Here is a 15,195-nt window from a genome sequence, read left to right as displayed (position 1 = left end):
TTCGTTAAACATGTGTAGTTTAGGGTATAGCTCAGTGGTGGACTGGTGGACTGCTTGCCTAGCATGACAAAGGTCATGGCTTCCATTCCAAGTACAGGAGGAAAAAGAACAAAAAGAGGAAGGGAGGGGGAGACTCAGCGGGGCAGAGGAAGGAATGGAGGAAACTTTTTTGTATATGGGTTGTGCCTCACAGCAGTGTTTTTCAGACTATGGTGATTTTTTTCTTTCTGTTATATAATAATAATTTATAAGACACTACACTTTTTATTAACAGGAAAATACAAATGTACATGTAGAAAGAATTCTGACCACCAGGTGGTGGCGCACGCCTTTAAAACCAGCACTCTGTGAGACAGAGGCAGGTGGATATCTGTGAGTTCGAGGCCAGCCTGGTCTACGGAGCGAGATCCAGGACAGCCAAAGTGACACAGGGAAACCCTGTCTCAAAAAAAACAAACCAAAAAGAAAGAAAGGAAGGAAGGAAGGAAGGAAGGAAGGAAGGAAGGAAGGAAGGGAGAATTCTGACTGAAAAGAAAAGCTGATGCAATAGCACACTGGTTTGATACCTACTCCGAACAGACCGTACCCTTAATTTTCTCATCTGCCTGAGTCACCCAATTTTGAGCTGTTTCATGTGCACTTTTAGCTCACCTCACTCAGCTGCCATATGCTTGCCCTCCCCTTTAAAACGGTTAATTATGGATGGGCAAGACGGTTCTGTGGGTAAAGGTGCCTGCCTCCAAAACTGATGACCCTGAGTTCAATCCCCAGGAGCCACATGGTGAAGAGAGAACATCAATTTTCTGACCTTCATCCATGTGCCATCGCACTCATGTACACATGCACACACTCATGCACACACAAACACATACACATGCACACATACATACACAAAATAAAAATGTAATAAAATGGTTATTTGTAATCCTCGTGGGCTAGCGACATAGCACAGAGGTAAATAAAGGCTTTCCTAATATTATCAAGGCTTGGAGTTCAACCCCCTGGTACCACAACAAAGAAATAAATAAACAACCACCTGGGGCTGGAGAGATGGCTCAGCGATTAAGAGCACTGGATGCTCTTCCAGAGGTCCTGAGTTCAATTCCCAGCAACCACATGTTGGCTCACAACCATCTATAATGTGATGTGATGCCCTCTGGTGACATGTAGGCATACATGCAGATAGAGCACTCATACCTAAAATATATATATACAGCCACCTCTATAGGAGGTAAGAATTTCCCAATTAAATTGGAAATCTCTAAGGGGAGGGATTCACACTCGGCTAATGGGCACATGCTATCATAAACAGCAGAAAACTCTACAGCTTCCTGGAAGAAGCAGGACGTGGTGTCAGGTGTCAGGTGTCAGGGTCCTCTAGAGGAAGAGAACCGGTACAGTGAGTACGCAAAAGGGACTGGGTTTAAGTATGGCATGCGCAGTTCCACAGTAACTGTCTTTACACTGGGGAAAGCTGAGATCTGGTAGCTGCTCCATTCGTGAGGCTGGATGGCTCGACAATCCAATTGATGCTGACAGTCTGGAGGATTCCTGGAGAGCCACGCGTCTTCAGCACACATTGGAAGGCCACAGCATTTGAGATCTTTCATCAGTAAGAAATGGTGGCAGCGGCAACAATGTAGATGAACTCACACATGGGGAAGAGGAACTCACCGGCAAGACACAAAGGCAAGCAGGCAAAACGCAAAGCTTTTCCCCTTGGACCTCGTTAGAACCAGCCCACACTCAAAGGTGCTGCCCAGATTTAGGGTGGGTATTTCCACATCTGTTAACTTCATCAAGAAAATCCTGACGGGCTGGAGAGATGGCTCAGCGGTTAAGAGCACTGACTGTTCTTCCAAAGGACCCGGGTTCAATTCCCAGCACCCACATGGCTGTTCACAACTGTCTGTAACTCCAGTTCCAGGGGACCCAACACCCTCAAACAGACATACAGGCAGGCAAAACACTGATGTTCATAAAAGAAAAAGAAAAAGAAAAAAAAAATCCTTCATAAGTGTGCTCAGACTCTGTCTCTCAAGTTTCAGATCCAGTCAAAGTTGACAGCCAAGATACTTATCACATGTGGGAATGTATGTCCAAATTTGAAAACCCCTTCCTAAAAACACTATCCTGCCTCCTCTGGAACGCAATACTCATGTGTCCCTTGTGCTTACAAGTGTAGAAATGAAAATATGTCCCCTAACTTTTATAACCATTACGGAAATATTTTATATTTCCTTTAGACAGTACAAAGGAATATCTCCTTCAAGGAACATGTCCCAGAAAATTTGTTTGCATGCCTCACATACCCCCACAGCAACCAGGACACTGCCGGATACATAATATGGGGCTTCATAAATATTTGTTCTCTGCTTAGAGCTAGAAATGGAAACATGTGAAGGTTTTGCTATAGAAGACCTACCCCACGGTCTAATAAACTGTCTTCAGTAACTCTCAAACAGTGTGTTATCATGAAAGTCTGTACAACATACATAAGAGTACAGGATAAGAGAGACTGTGGAGGCGTTGTTTAATGAAAGATGACATTTCAGCCAGCTAGTGGTGGCGCACGCCTTCAATCCCAGAGCCCAGAAGGCAGAGGCAGGCAGATCTCTGTGAGTTCCAGGACAGTCTGGTCTACAGAGCAAGTTCCAGGACAGCCAAGGCTACACAGAGAAACTTTGTCTCAAAAAAAAGTGACATTTCAGGGGCTGGAGAGATGGCTAAACAGTTAAGAGAACAGTATATCCTTACAGAGGACCCAGGTCTGGTTCCTAGCACCCACATGGCAACTGACAACCATGTAACTCCAGTTCCAGGGGATCTGACACCCTCTACTGACTTCTGCAGGCACCAGACACATATGTGATACGCTTATATACATGCAGACAAAATATTCATACATAAAATTTTTAAAAATGTTTTTTTCAAAGGTGACATTTTAGCTTCAAAGAGCAAACAGTAACTCACCATACACAAATGAAGCAAGCATCTACATTATGCATAAGGCTGAATGCATAGAATGATGTATAAAGCACACAGGATATGGACGGCATGGAGGAAGGGGAGCCTGGAAGCACCCCAGGGATTGGAAGGGCCTTGTGCTCTACACCAAAGGCTAGATTTCATACACAGAGGGCCTCCAAATGGATGCACTGAGTGAAGAGGGTATTGAGATGATCCCGGGGGAAATGTCAACACCTTATTAAATTTTCTTTTCTTACCGTTGGTTGGTTCTATACAACTGACAAGGTCAGCAAAAACAAAGAAAGTCTGAGACTGTAAAGGAGATTGCAGAGTGCCTGAGAGGATTGTAGTCTGATATGATAAAACCATGGGTCATAAAGTTGCACAAGGGTCTAACCTAAAAGAGCCTTCTTGTCAGAGTCCTAGAAACTTCCCAGGTTGACAGCTGGGAAAGGAGACAGGCCATACTTGAAGGACACACATGCTTAGGCCGTAGGCCTGGTCCATTATTATTTTAACATTACTTAAAATATCTCTGTTAAAAGAACAATATAGATGACCTTCACAGCAAATTTTGTTAATTGTGCAGACATTCTTAACTCAGCTGGCAGGAGACTTTCACCCAGACTTGGGGGCCGGGGGCTCCCTTCCCATGTTCCCTCAAACTCTGCCTTTCTATCCTCCCTGAAACTCTCTGTATCGACTGTGCAACTTTCCTGTAACCTGAACCTTCTCAAGTGAAAAGTGTGCTTAAGGACACATGGTGCTGCTCTGACGGGGAAGTGTTCAGGGTGATTGGAATCTGATCCCTGAGCTTACCAAGGAGGGCATTAGCAATCTTTTCTCAGAGAAACAAAATCAATAGAGAGAGAGAGAGAGGAGAGAGAGTGGAGGACAAACCTATTGGCTCATACAAGACAGAACGGGAGGGCTCTTGCTAAGGAAATCTGAAGACAGTCCCCTGGAGGATCCCTTCTCCCCATCTTCTCGGGGGAAGGAGATGAGAAAAGGGAAGCTGGTCTTTTTTTTTCTAATCGAACCTTCAAATTCATTAAAAACCCACCCCCGTGGTGGACAAGCAAACTGACCCATCAAATTAGCCACACCAAAGTTACTGTCTGAACATACATTTTAAAAGGATTTGCCAGGTGGGTGTGTGCGTGCTCAAGGGGCCTTTCTCTACAACTGTCGATTTGAAATCTACAAGGTATGGTTGTTTTAACTTGAAAACTTGCCCAGCGTTCACTAGGCCAGGAGTTAGGGATGTCTTCAGAATTCCTCAGCCCTTCTAGACAGGGGACCTCACCTGGCTTACTGATTTGCAAGCCTTTGTTATTCTTTGGTCTGCCTGGAATGCTCCAAGGACATCTACCACATCTTATCTTTTCCATCTGTCTGCAGATATGGCCTGTATTACTTAGAGGCCCAAGGGCCACAACAAGGCTGACTGGGGCGGTTGCCTAGTTCCTCTTTCTTAGAGTCAGCAGTAGGAAAAACTGTCCAAATTAGATTTACAGAGAAAAACCTCAATGCTTGAACATCATGTGGCCTGCCAGATCAATGGTACCAGCACTGGTCTAGTATGTTTGGAGCCCTGGGTTCAAACTACAAGATTAAAAAAGCAGAGAGAGGGGGCTGGAGAGATGGCTCAGTGGTTAAGAGCACCGATTGCCCTTCCAGAGGACTCGGGATCAATTCCCAGCACCCACATGGCTGCTAACAACTGTCTATAACTCTAAAATCTGACACCCTCACTCAGACCTACATGCAGGCAAAATGCCAACGCACATAAAATAAATAAAAGTGAATTATTTAAAAAAAAAAAAAAAGCAAAGAGAAAAAGCAGCTGCCTACGTTAGGGTTCACCTGTGAAATAGGCAGTTTCGTCGGACAGAACGTGTTTTTCTTTACTGCTTTTCCACCTCAAAATCCACCTGCTATCCTAGAACAAAGACTGCAATAGTCAGGAACTCTACTACAGACATCCGGAGGTCAAATACTCCCTGTCCACTTCCCCCGCTCTCTATCACTGCGTGATGAAAGCCCCGTCGCCGCCTCCAGGTTGCCCCCCAGTCCCTCAAGGACCGGTGTACCCCGGCTTTTGCTAGGGGAACAGAGGCCCAGAGATTCCCCCACCGCCCGCGGCGCACGGTGCAAGCGCCAAGCCCCGCCCAGCCACGCCCACCCCTGCTGCACCACGCCCACACCGGAGTTGCCCGGAGCTAAGATGGCACCTTAGGAACCAGCGGCCAGGACTGGGCGGGGCCTGGGTGACGCAAGGGGCGGGGCCAAAGTCTGCCTCGCCCGGCCAGAGCGGCCCCGGCGGCTGTCCTCCCGAGAGCTCCGTTGGCTGAAGAACAACATCAGCACATCTGCTCTCCAGGCGTCATGAGGCCCCTGCTTCGGGGTCCGGCGATGAACGACGAGGAGGAGAACTCGGACAGCACCCCGCTCCTGCCGAGCGCCCGGCAGGCCGAAGCGGGTGAGCGGCTGGACCACCGAGGGGCTGCTAGTGGGAGCGTTCCGGGCGGCGGGTGGTTCCCTGCCGTGGGCGCCTCGAGGGTGTGGCTGCGGGCTGGGGGGACGGGTACAGCCCCCCGGAACCCGCCGGAGCTGCCCGCGCTGGCCGGGCACTAAAGCAGTTCGGGGTCCTGGGTATCCTACCAGTCAATGAGCAAAGGGCCAAAGTGGCGCTCGCTCTTCCCCACTGACTGCCAGGTTTCCGCTTATGCCCGTCTGCAAGCATGTGATCAGGTAGCTCCTTGGGCAGGGAGGAGACACACACACAGGGAGAAAAAGAATAGTTAACAGCTGTTGAGTGTGCGGAGGACAGTTGCATAATCCCGCGAATATCTTGACTTTGTGCTGTCAGAGACTAAAAATATTGCAGACATTTCCATTTTTCCTCGTCTATCAGACTACAGTGTAAGTTAAGAAACAGATCATTCTCGAAATGGCTATCTGTAGTGCGCTAAGATAATGTGCCCAAGGTACTTCAATGTGGCAGTGGTACTTCAAAAAGCATCTTCCCTGACTGGGGATGAGGCTCAGTGGTAAGAGTTTTTGCCTGGCAAGGTTCTGGTCTCCATACCCACCATGCCCCAAAACCCAGGTATGTGTCTTCACTGGATTTTGCTACACTTCTGTACTGTAGCTTCTGAAAGCTACTGAAAACTAAAAGACAAATGGACTTGCACACATCCAAGGATACAGGTGTGAGAAAGACTTGAACTGGAAATTTGCCTTTGTTGACCACGAACGACTGTCTTCCGTGGGTATGTCTTTTGTTAACATTACCAAAGGATAGCCAGGCGGCTGTGGCGCATGCCTTTAATCCCAGCACTCGGGAGGCCGAGCCAGGCGGATCTCTGTGAGTTCGAGGCCAGCCTGGTCTACAGAACGAGATCCACGACAGGCACCAAAACTACACAGAGAAACCCTGTCTCAAAAAAACAAAAGAAAAGAAGAAAAAAAAACCAACAAACCATTACCAAAGGATCTTTCGTAACTGCTTTAACCATAAGCAGATAGGCACCCTTCTTACTTGTGTGTATAACTACCCTGCTATGACTACTTTCTGACTTTGTTCAGACACTTTTGTTATTTTCTTGGTGATCTATTTTGGTTTTGTTTTATTTTTGAATAGTGTGTTTGGGGACTGGAGAAATGGCTCAGCTGTTAGAGCACTGGCTGCTCTTCCAGAGGACCTGGGTTCAGTTCCCAGCACCCACACAGAAGCTCACAACTGTCTATAATTCCAGCTCCAGGGGATCCAGTACCCTACTGAGGCCTCCATAGGCACCAGGCATGCATGTGGTACACAGACATACATATAGACAAAATATTCATATACATTAAAAAAAACTAAGAAAGGATGCTTTATTTAGGGGCTGAAGAGATGGCTCGGTGTTTAAGAGCACTGGCTGCTCTTCCAGAGGACCCAGGTTCAATTCCCAGCACCCACATGGCAGCTCACAACTGTCTGTAACTTCAGTTCCAGGGGATCTGACACCCTCACACCAATGCACATAAAAATAAAATTATATATATATATATATATATATTATATATATATATTATATATATATATGTTTTTTTAGAAGAATGCTTTATTTTGTAAAGTTTAAGGCAGCAGTGGGTTGAGCCTAGTCACTTTTTGTTTGTTGGTTGGTTGGTTGGTTGGTTGGTTGGTTTTCTTTGAGACAGTCTCATGTAGCCCAGGCTAGCCTCTAACTACTGCGTAGCTGAGGGTGACTTTGTACTCCTGATCCTCCTGCCTCCGCCTCCTAAATACGTGCTAAGCAAGCACTCTACCCACTGAGTTACACTCCGGCCCCTTTTGCTTCCTTCTCGGGTTAGAATCAAAGTCTGGCACTTTACCGTCTTGCCATCCATTACCCTAGATCCCCTGCGCTTTGCCGGCACGTCCATCTTGGTGCCAACTGCCTCCACGGCAGACGCGCAGCACTTGAAGTTCCACGAGGCGGAGACTTCCACCAGGCTTGCGTGGGTGTCTCCCTTCTCAGCAGTCAGTCCCGTCTGTTCCACTAGAAGCCTTGTACCACCACCACCACCACCCCCCCCCCCCCGTAACTTAATTTCCCACAAATGAAAAATAGCCGCAGCTCGTAACATAGGAGCTGGGTCTCCAGGATCCAGAGAAGGCAGTGATAACAGTTGGGTTACTGAGATGACTGCGTGCTGCACAGTGCCCTGAGTAGATCGCAGCTCATCTTCCGAATGTCTGTAACGCAAGCTCAATCCAGTAAACGTTCAGGAACGCGAGCTGTTTGGTTCGGAAACCCAGCGCCCGCTCCCACTCAGCAGTATTCGTTCTGAGACCGGGTCCAGGCTAAGGCCTTAAGTTCTCCCCGGTGCCTTTCTCGTTTCCTTGCCCTGCACATCCTGTTGCTTTTGCTTGCCCGGCTGTTCTCACGCCCGCCCCGCCCCCACAGCTGCCTGACTACTTCGGCTCATTGAGGAAGCCACAGTCAAATATCCCTCTTCCAAAAAGACCTTCCCTGGCCTGTCTCCCAAGATGAGTGGGCCTCCTTTCTCCCTTGTATAGGTATGCAGCACTCTGTTTTATTAGCAAGGCTTCCTCAGGTGTGGAGGTGGGGATTAAGTGAGAGTGCCCTGTGATTTCCTATGATGTAATCCCCACAGCTCAACTGGCATGGATAGTTATAGAGGGCACTAGGGAAACCAGGGGTGTTAAACACAGGTTGTCTCTTCAACAGAAGAGAGAACCTGTTTTCTGCCCAGAAGGCTGGGATTGGATGTAGTTAATAGCCTGGTGACCTGTGCTGTCTGTAGGGCCGGGCCACATCTGACTTCCCCCAGGCTTTTATGACTCTTCCTCCCAACACCTTTATATTGAGTATTTTTTTCTCAATCTATAGAACCCATCTTTATGGACTAGGTCACATGTACTTTGCAAAGAGTTTGGATGTAGTGGTACCTTAAGCTTTACCGCACTCATGGGATTGAGTTTATTGTCACCAGGAAACTATTTTCCAAAATTGTACTGTACTTAAATGTGCCTAAAATAAACTGCCTGGGATTTGAACCAATGCCTGCTACTGAGTTGTGGTGAGCCCGATTTCCTTCTTGCCTCATTCGTATCAACACTCCGCGGACCCTGGTGTTTGCACAGATCCCCACCATCAGCACCCAGCGTGAGGGGGGCTTGACAATCGGAGAAGGTAAGAACATTTTTCTTTAAATAGAAACAGAAGAATTCACGACCTTAAGTGAGAGAGTGGAAATAATCATGGGTTCCAGTCAGTCCTCTGAAACAAAGAACTTTATACAAGTATTGAGACATTTGTTAAGACCCAGAGGAGAGGGCTGGAGAGATGGCTCAGCAGTTAGAGCACTGGCTGCTCTTCCAGAGGACCTGGGTTCAATTCCCAGCACCCATGTGGCAGCTCATCACTGACTGTAGCTCCAGTTCCAGGGGATCCAACACCTTCAAACAGACATGCAGGCAAGCGAAACAACAATGCACCAAAAATAAAAATAAATAGATCATTAAATAAATACATGTAAAGACCCAGAGGTAAAATATTAAGAGCAAGAGCTCTGCAACTTTTGTACAAGTAACTGTAAAACTTAATCCTTGGTTTCCTGACCAAATACCTATTGATGTGAATCCTGGAAGCTCGTGGGATCTAAAGGAAGATGAAATCTCTGTCAATGATTTTGCAAGCTAGAATACAATAATCGTGTATTGCTTGGATCCTCTCAGGAGGATTATTTAAGAGAGAACAGAGAAAAGAAAATTTTCTGCCGAGACACATCTTGGCAGGTCTTAGCAGGGTGGGCTTAATGAATTCCCTCAGCCGCTCAGGCTTCACCCACCTATGCCTGTTAGCGGCTCACCCTCCTGAGCCATCTAACTGGATCTCAAAGCCCTCTGGCCCAGCTGCCCTGCTGCCCTTCCTGCCACCCTGATCTGACAGAGCTCGGAGCAGCTTAGTGCAACACCAGTTCCAGGAATGGCTGAGAGGAGGGTACTCTGTTGGTGCAGCATGAGGTAGGTTTAGGCTGCCCCAAAGAGATTTGGATTTGTTGTTTTTCTTGAAGACAGGGTCTCACTATGAAGCTCTGGCTGTTCTGGAACTCACTGTAGCCCAGGTTAGCATCCAACTCAAGGATCCACCCGCCTCTGCCTCCTGAGTGCTGGGATTAAAGGTGTGCTCCAGATGACCCTTCAAGAAGACAAGGAGCATATGTTTTAGATTCCACAGGCTCCACAAAAAAGACTGTACTCACCCCGGTTGTACAGCTCAACAGTGAACTTGCTGTAATTAATCAGCTTTTATTAGATGTTTGTCAGCCATTGACTATTTTAACTGGCCCCATGTGTAAACTAGAACACGAAGGGCAGAAATGCACTGAGAATGGGAACGGCCTAGCTTGAGGGAAAAGGAATGTTGCAGAAGGATTGTGAATGTAGAGAGAGTGTAATGGAAGACTGGAAACATTTGAATGAGGTCCTCAAGGATGGAGTCCAGTAAAGAGAAAGGAGGATCCCATGGAACATGGATAGCTCGGAGACAGAAATGGAAAAAAGGTTCAATGTGCTCCTTCCTCTGAGTTTCCTTGCTTTGAAAGTGAAATAAGGAAATAAGTCCAATCCTATTGAGACATGACACTCATACTGCACTGCTGGGACCTCTGTCTCCCAAGAACTCAAGCAGGAAACGCCTGCCTCGGAGGAAAGCCAGGAGCAGCTATGGCTGTCTCCGTAGAAGGGTTGGTGCAGTGTCTGTCACTGAGACTCTAAGTGCTTTCCTTGCTGGTGGCTGGGCACTTTACGAATCCATCCATGGTGCACTCACCACCTTAGCAAAATAAGGAATTTTATCTCATCCTTTACATCAAAAGTGGAGCCGTGCTCACGCACCTTCTCTGCTCTCAGGTGTGGAGATCTGTGCTGAAATGCACTACAGGCGTGCATGCACAGGATGCTACAGGCATGCCCAGGATGCTACAGGCGTGCATGGTGCTTCTCCCCAAATAGGAAGCCACAGAACACAGCCCCAGATGAAGCATGAGGCTCTGGGAGCTCCAGGGGAGGGCCATTAGGCCACATGTGGGGCTTGACTCTGTCAAGTAACCCTAGACATTTTCTTCCTGGGACCCACTACAACTCAAAAGTGGTAATGGTCCTGCTTGTCCTAACAAACACCTTAAAGAAGTTTGCAATTTATGGACCATTAATCATGTCACTAATGGCCCTTACAAACCACAGGTTTAAGCTATTGTGGAATGGCACCATCAGATACATAGCTGGCAAATTTTCAAAATAAAAGGAGGTATACCCACCCAGATCCCCACGTACTATGCTACATTTAGTTAACTATGCTAACTTTGAATTTTTTCACTTTAAAGGATAATGCTTTTTCTGCTGCCCCAAAGTATTTTGTCTTAAAGGGGACACAGCCTAAAGTATATGTTAAAAGAAAAGGTCTAGAAACGAATCAATGGTAAGGGTCCAATGTTCTTCTAGCATCAGGTCGGGGTTATGCTTATGTCTTTCCAGAAAATGAATGAAGTCCAGGATGGCTCCCCCTCTGATGCATCCAAACAGGACAGCATCCCGGAGACCACCAGACAAATGCATCATCTAAAGATAGGTGACAGACCCGTCAAGAGGAGGAGTAAGCCAGCCAGTAACTTGGGGAGACAGCAAGACTAACTCATCAGGCCCAGACTTTGAGGAAGCAACAAGATTATAATACTGTTGACCCAAAAATGATGCTGTTGTGTTACCGACTGAATTGCATGTTAATTCTCAGCTTGTTAATGCAGAATCCAAATGCCTTTTTGTTGGGGGATAAAAAAAGACACCTGTAGTAGGAGACAGTATGATATTGTTTGGTCATGCTAAGGATTGTTTATAGACTTTTTTTATTGCCAATCTCAGGAATGATTACTCATATACAAAAGAGAGGTCTCAAAGATGACCTGTGTGATTAGTAAAACTATCAATATTACAAGAAAATATTAACAGAAATTAATCAAGAGATGGGTGATTTGAGAACCACAATTTTACAAAAACAGAGCTACTATAAATTATTTGTTGCTCAAACACAATCTTGGTTATTAACAATTTCCTAGTGTGTGTTGCTTTAATATGTCAGATTTTTCTCATACTATGGAGGGTCAAAGCAATGATTTGCATAGAGATTGGCAAAAAATCTCTCAAGTGACCTTTGAAAGGACATCATAGTTAAGGTGCCTTTCCCCTTTCCTTGGTCCTCTGTTAGCTATTCTGTTTGTTTGTTTGCTTTTCAAGACAGAGTTTCTCTGTGTGTAGCTCTGGCTGTCCTGGAACTCACTCCTAGACCAGGCTGGCCTCGAACTCACAGAGATCCGCCTGCCTCTGCCTCCCGGGTGCTGGGATTAAAGGCGTGGGCCAACACCGCCCGGCCTCTGTTAGTTATTCTTTTTTTTTTTTTTTGGTTTTTCGAGACAGGGTTTCTCTGTGTAGCTTTGCGCCTCTCCTGGAACTCACTTGGTAGCCCAGGCTAGCCTCGAACTCACAGAGATCCGCCTGGCTCTGCCTCCCGAGTGCTGGGATTAAAGGCGTGCGCCACCACCGCCCGGCTTGTTAGTTATTCTTAAAATGCTCTTATGCTTGCCTATATTAATTAGACTAGTCTTAGAGGCATTGTATTTAGCCATGACCTCTATTACAGCCCATTGTTTTTTCTTTAAAAACTTAGAAGTAGGGCAATGTAGAGGATTCGAGGTCTTTGTGCTCATAGGTAAGCACTAGGGAAACCAGGGTTATTAAGCACTCAGGCTTGTCTCTTCAGAGGGAGAGGTGTATAACCTGTTTTCTGCCCAGAAATCTGGGATTGGATATAGTTAATAGCCTGGTGACCAGTAGGACCAGGCCACACCTGACTCCCCCAGGCTTTTATGTTTATCTGAGATTCTTCCTCCTTTATCTTGACACCTTTATCTTGAGCTTTGTTTCTCAGCCTATGGGACCCATGCTTATGGGAAAGGTCACATGTACTTTCCAAATGGGAGCAGAGCCCTCCCCGCCACAGATAGAACTGAAAACCTTGGGAATGAGAGGGTTGTTACTTCACTCTAAGTAACTCTGTAAACACACGGCCAGAGCTGAGAGTCCACCCTGGGTCTTTCCCTTTGTTCTCAGTCACACCCACTCCACATTCCTGTGTTTATAAAGCGTGGTTTAGAAGCTGGTGTTTGTTTTGATGAGTGCTCTGTTCGTTATGCAAGCATGATCTTGCTTTGAACTCAGTGTGGTGGGTATCCAGTGGACCGGCTCTTTCTGCCACGCAAGCTTGTTTTACCTTGGATCAATTTCACAGAGTAGCCAAATTCCTAGGCACATGTTACTTTCTAAAAATATTTCTGACTAAATAGATTTACAGTCACAGCCATTTTCATAAACCTGGCATCAATTTATTTTTACTATAACTTTTTTTATTTGTTTGTTTTGTTTTTTTAAGACAGGGTTTCTATGTAACTGCCTGGGATGTCCTGGAACTCACTCTGTAGACTAAGCTGGCCTCAAACTGGAACTCACCTGTCTCTGCCTTCTGAGTGCTGGGATTAAAGGCGTGTGCCATCACCGTCCAGCTTAGTATAACTTTTAAACTTCATAGTCATGTATTTTACTTTCTGATTATTGACAGTACCTTAGAAGTGTAAGTTGCCTGATCTATAACTTTTTATGTGTATGAGTGTTTTGCCTACATGTATGTCTGTTCACTATATGTATACGGTAACCATGAAGGGCAGAAGAGAGCATCGGATTCTCCAGAACTGGAGTTTCAGACCATTATGAGCCACCATGTGGGTGCTGCAAATTCAAAGCGAACCCAATCCTTCTAGAAGAGCAGTCAGTCCTCTTAATCACTGAACCATCTCTAGCCCCTTGATTACCTTTTAAAAACATTTATTTTGTTGTCACTGGGGATGGGGAATCAGAGGACAGCTTGTAGGTCGGTTCTCCTCATGTTTCAGTGACCAGACAAGCTAGCGCCTTACCCGCTGAGCCGTGTTGCCAGCTCTTTCTCCACCTCTTTTACTTCCCAACCTCTAGACCGACATCTTACTCACATGATAAAATGGCTTATAAGCCACGCCTGTGAGTTCGAGGCCAGCTTGGTCTACAAAGTGAGATCCAAGACAGGCACCAAAACTACACAGAGAAACCCTGTCTCGAAAAACCAAAAAGAAAAAAAGGGGGGGGGGACTATAAGAAAAATTGAGATGGAAAAGAGTGATTGTTATGGAATAGAATATTTGTTTAACTATGTAAAGATGTGTTGCTTTTTACCTTGTCTGCCTAAGGCACCTAATTGCTCTAATAAAAAAATGAATGGCCAATAGCTAGGCAGAGGAGGGATAGGTGAGGCTGGTGGACAGAGAGAAAAGGGGGCCAGACTGCCAGGGGCCAGCCAGCCCGCAGACAGACAGACAGGGGACAGACAGTCAGACACAGAGGAAACAGGAAAGCAGGATGGACAGTATGTAGATGAAGTAAATGAGCCCTGGGGCAGCACATAGATTAATAGAAATGGGTTAATTTAAGTTAAAAAAAAAAAACTAGTTAGAAACAAGCCTAAGCTAAGGCCAAGCATTCATAATTAGTAATAATTCTTCGTGTCATGATTTGGGGCTGGCAGGTCCAAGAAAGCGTGCTACGAGTAATAAAGTATATTATAGTCCAAATCAAGCATTACCTAAGGAAAATTAATAGCATACAATAAAAGAGATAGGTGGGGGTTAGGGATTTAGCTCAGTGGTAGAGCGCTTGCCTAGCTAGCGCAAGGCCCTGGGTTGGGTCTTCAGCTCTGAAAAAAAAAAGATAGGTGTATAAAAAATGGGATGGAATGGAATAATGGTATTACAAGCAAGAGTAACATAAAATGGTTGAGAGCAAGAGGATTAATTATCCTTCATCCCTCCCTTTTACTCCCACATCTAGCATTTAGTCGAGGACTATTAATTTCTCCTTTAAATTTACTCAAACCTGCCCACTTCCCCAATTATTTAAAGTAACACTTTTTTTTTGTTGTTTTGGTTTTTCAAGACATGGTTCTCTGGCTGTCCTGGAACTTACTCTGTAGACCAGGCTGGCCTTGAACTCACAGAGATCCACCTGCCTCTGCCTCCCTGAGTGCTGGGATTAAAGGTGTATGCCACCCTCCTCGCCCACCCCCCGGCTAAAATGATACATTTTAATTGCCCAAATTTGAGATTAGACTTCTGCTTCCAAACACCCATATAATGTAGCCTGATAAAGTGGTGATGGGGCTGGACAGATGACTCAGAGGTTAGGAACACTGGCTGTTCTAGAGGTCTTGAGTTCAATTCCCAGCAACCACATGGTGGCTCACTACCATCTATAATGAAATCCAGTGCCCTCTTCTGGCATGCAGTATACACTATATCCATAATAAATAAATAAATAAATCTTAAAAAAAAAAAGTAGTGATGGAATGTGTTCTTCTGTAGTGCACACCTTGAGGTATCCATTTGATTGGAACGAACAGCAAACTGTTCAAATTTTTTTTTTTTTTTTTTTTTTTTTGGTTTTTCGAGACAGGGTTTCTCTGTGTAGCTTTGCGCCTTTCCTGGAACTCACTTGGTAGCCCAGGCTGGCCTCGAACTCACAGCGATCCGCCTGGCTCTGCCTCCCGAGTGCTGGGATTAAAGGCGTGCGCCACC

General features: G+C 45.9%; 1 protein-coding gene across 1 annotated transcript in view; it reads left to right on the top strand.

The window, feature by feature from the left end:
* Window positions 1-5,258: 5,258 nt before the first annotated feature.
* Window positions 5,259-15,195, top strand: part of Slc17a5 (solute carrier family 17 member 5) — a 40,167-nt gene continuing 30,230 nt past the window's right edge. Inside the window, exon 1 of the mRNA XM_052715081.1 lies at window positions 5,259-5,452. Coding sequence (XP_052571041.1) covers window positions 5,359-5,452 — 94 coding nt within the window. The 5' untranslated portion in view covers window positions 5,259-5,358. The remainder of the gene's footprint in view (window positions 5,453-15,195) is intronic.

Source organism: Peromyscus californicus, unplaced genomic scaffold (assembly GCF_007827085.1).
Source record: "Peromyscus californicus insignis strain IS unplaced genomic scaffold, ASM782708v3 Scaffold_11__1_contigs__length_118956290, whole genome shotgun sequence".
Classification (NCBI taxonomy): domain Eukaryota; kingdom Metazoa; phylum Chordata; class Mammalia; order Rodentia; family Cricetidae; genus Peromyscus; species Peromyscus californicus.
This window is presented reverse-complemented; position numbering and strand designations above follow the sequence as displayed.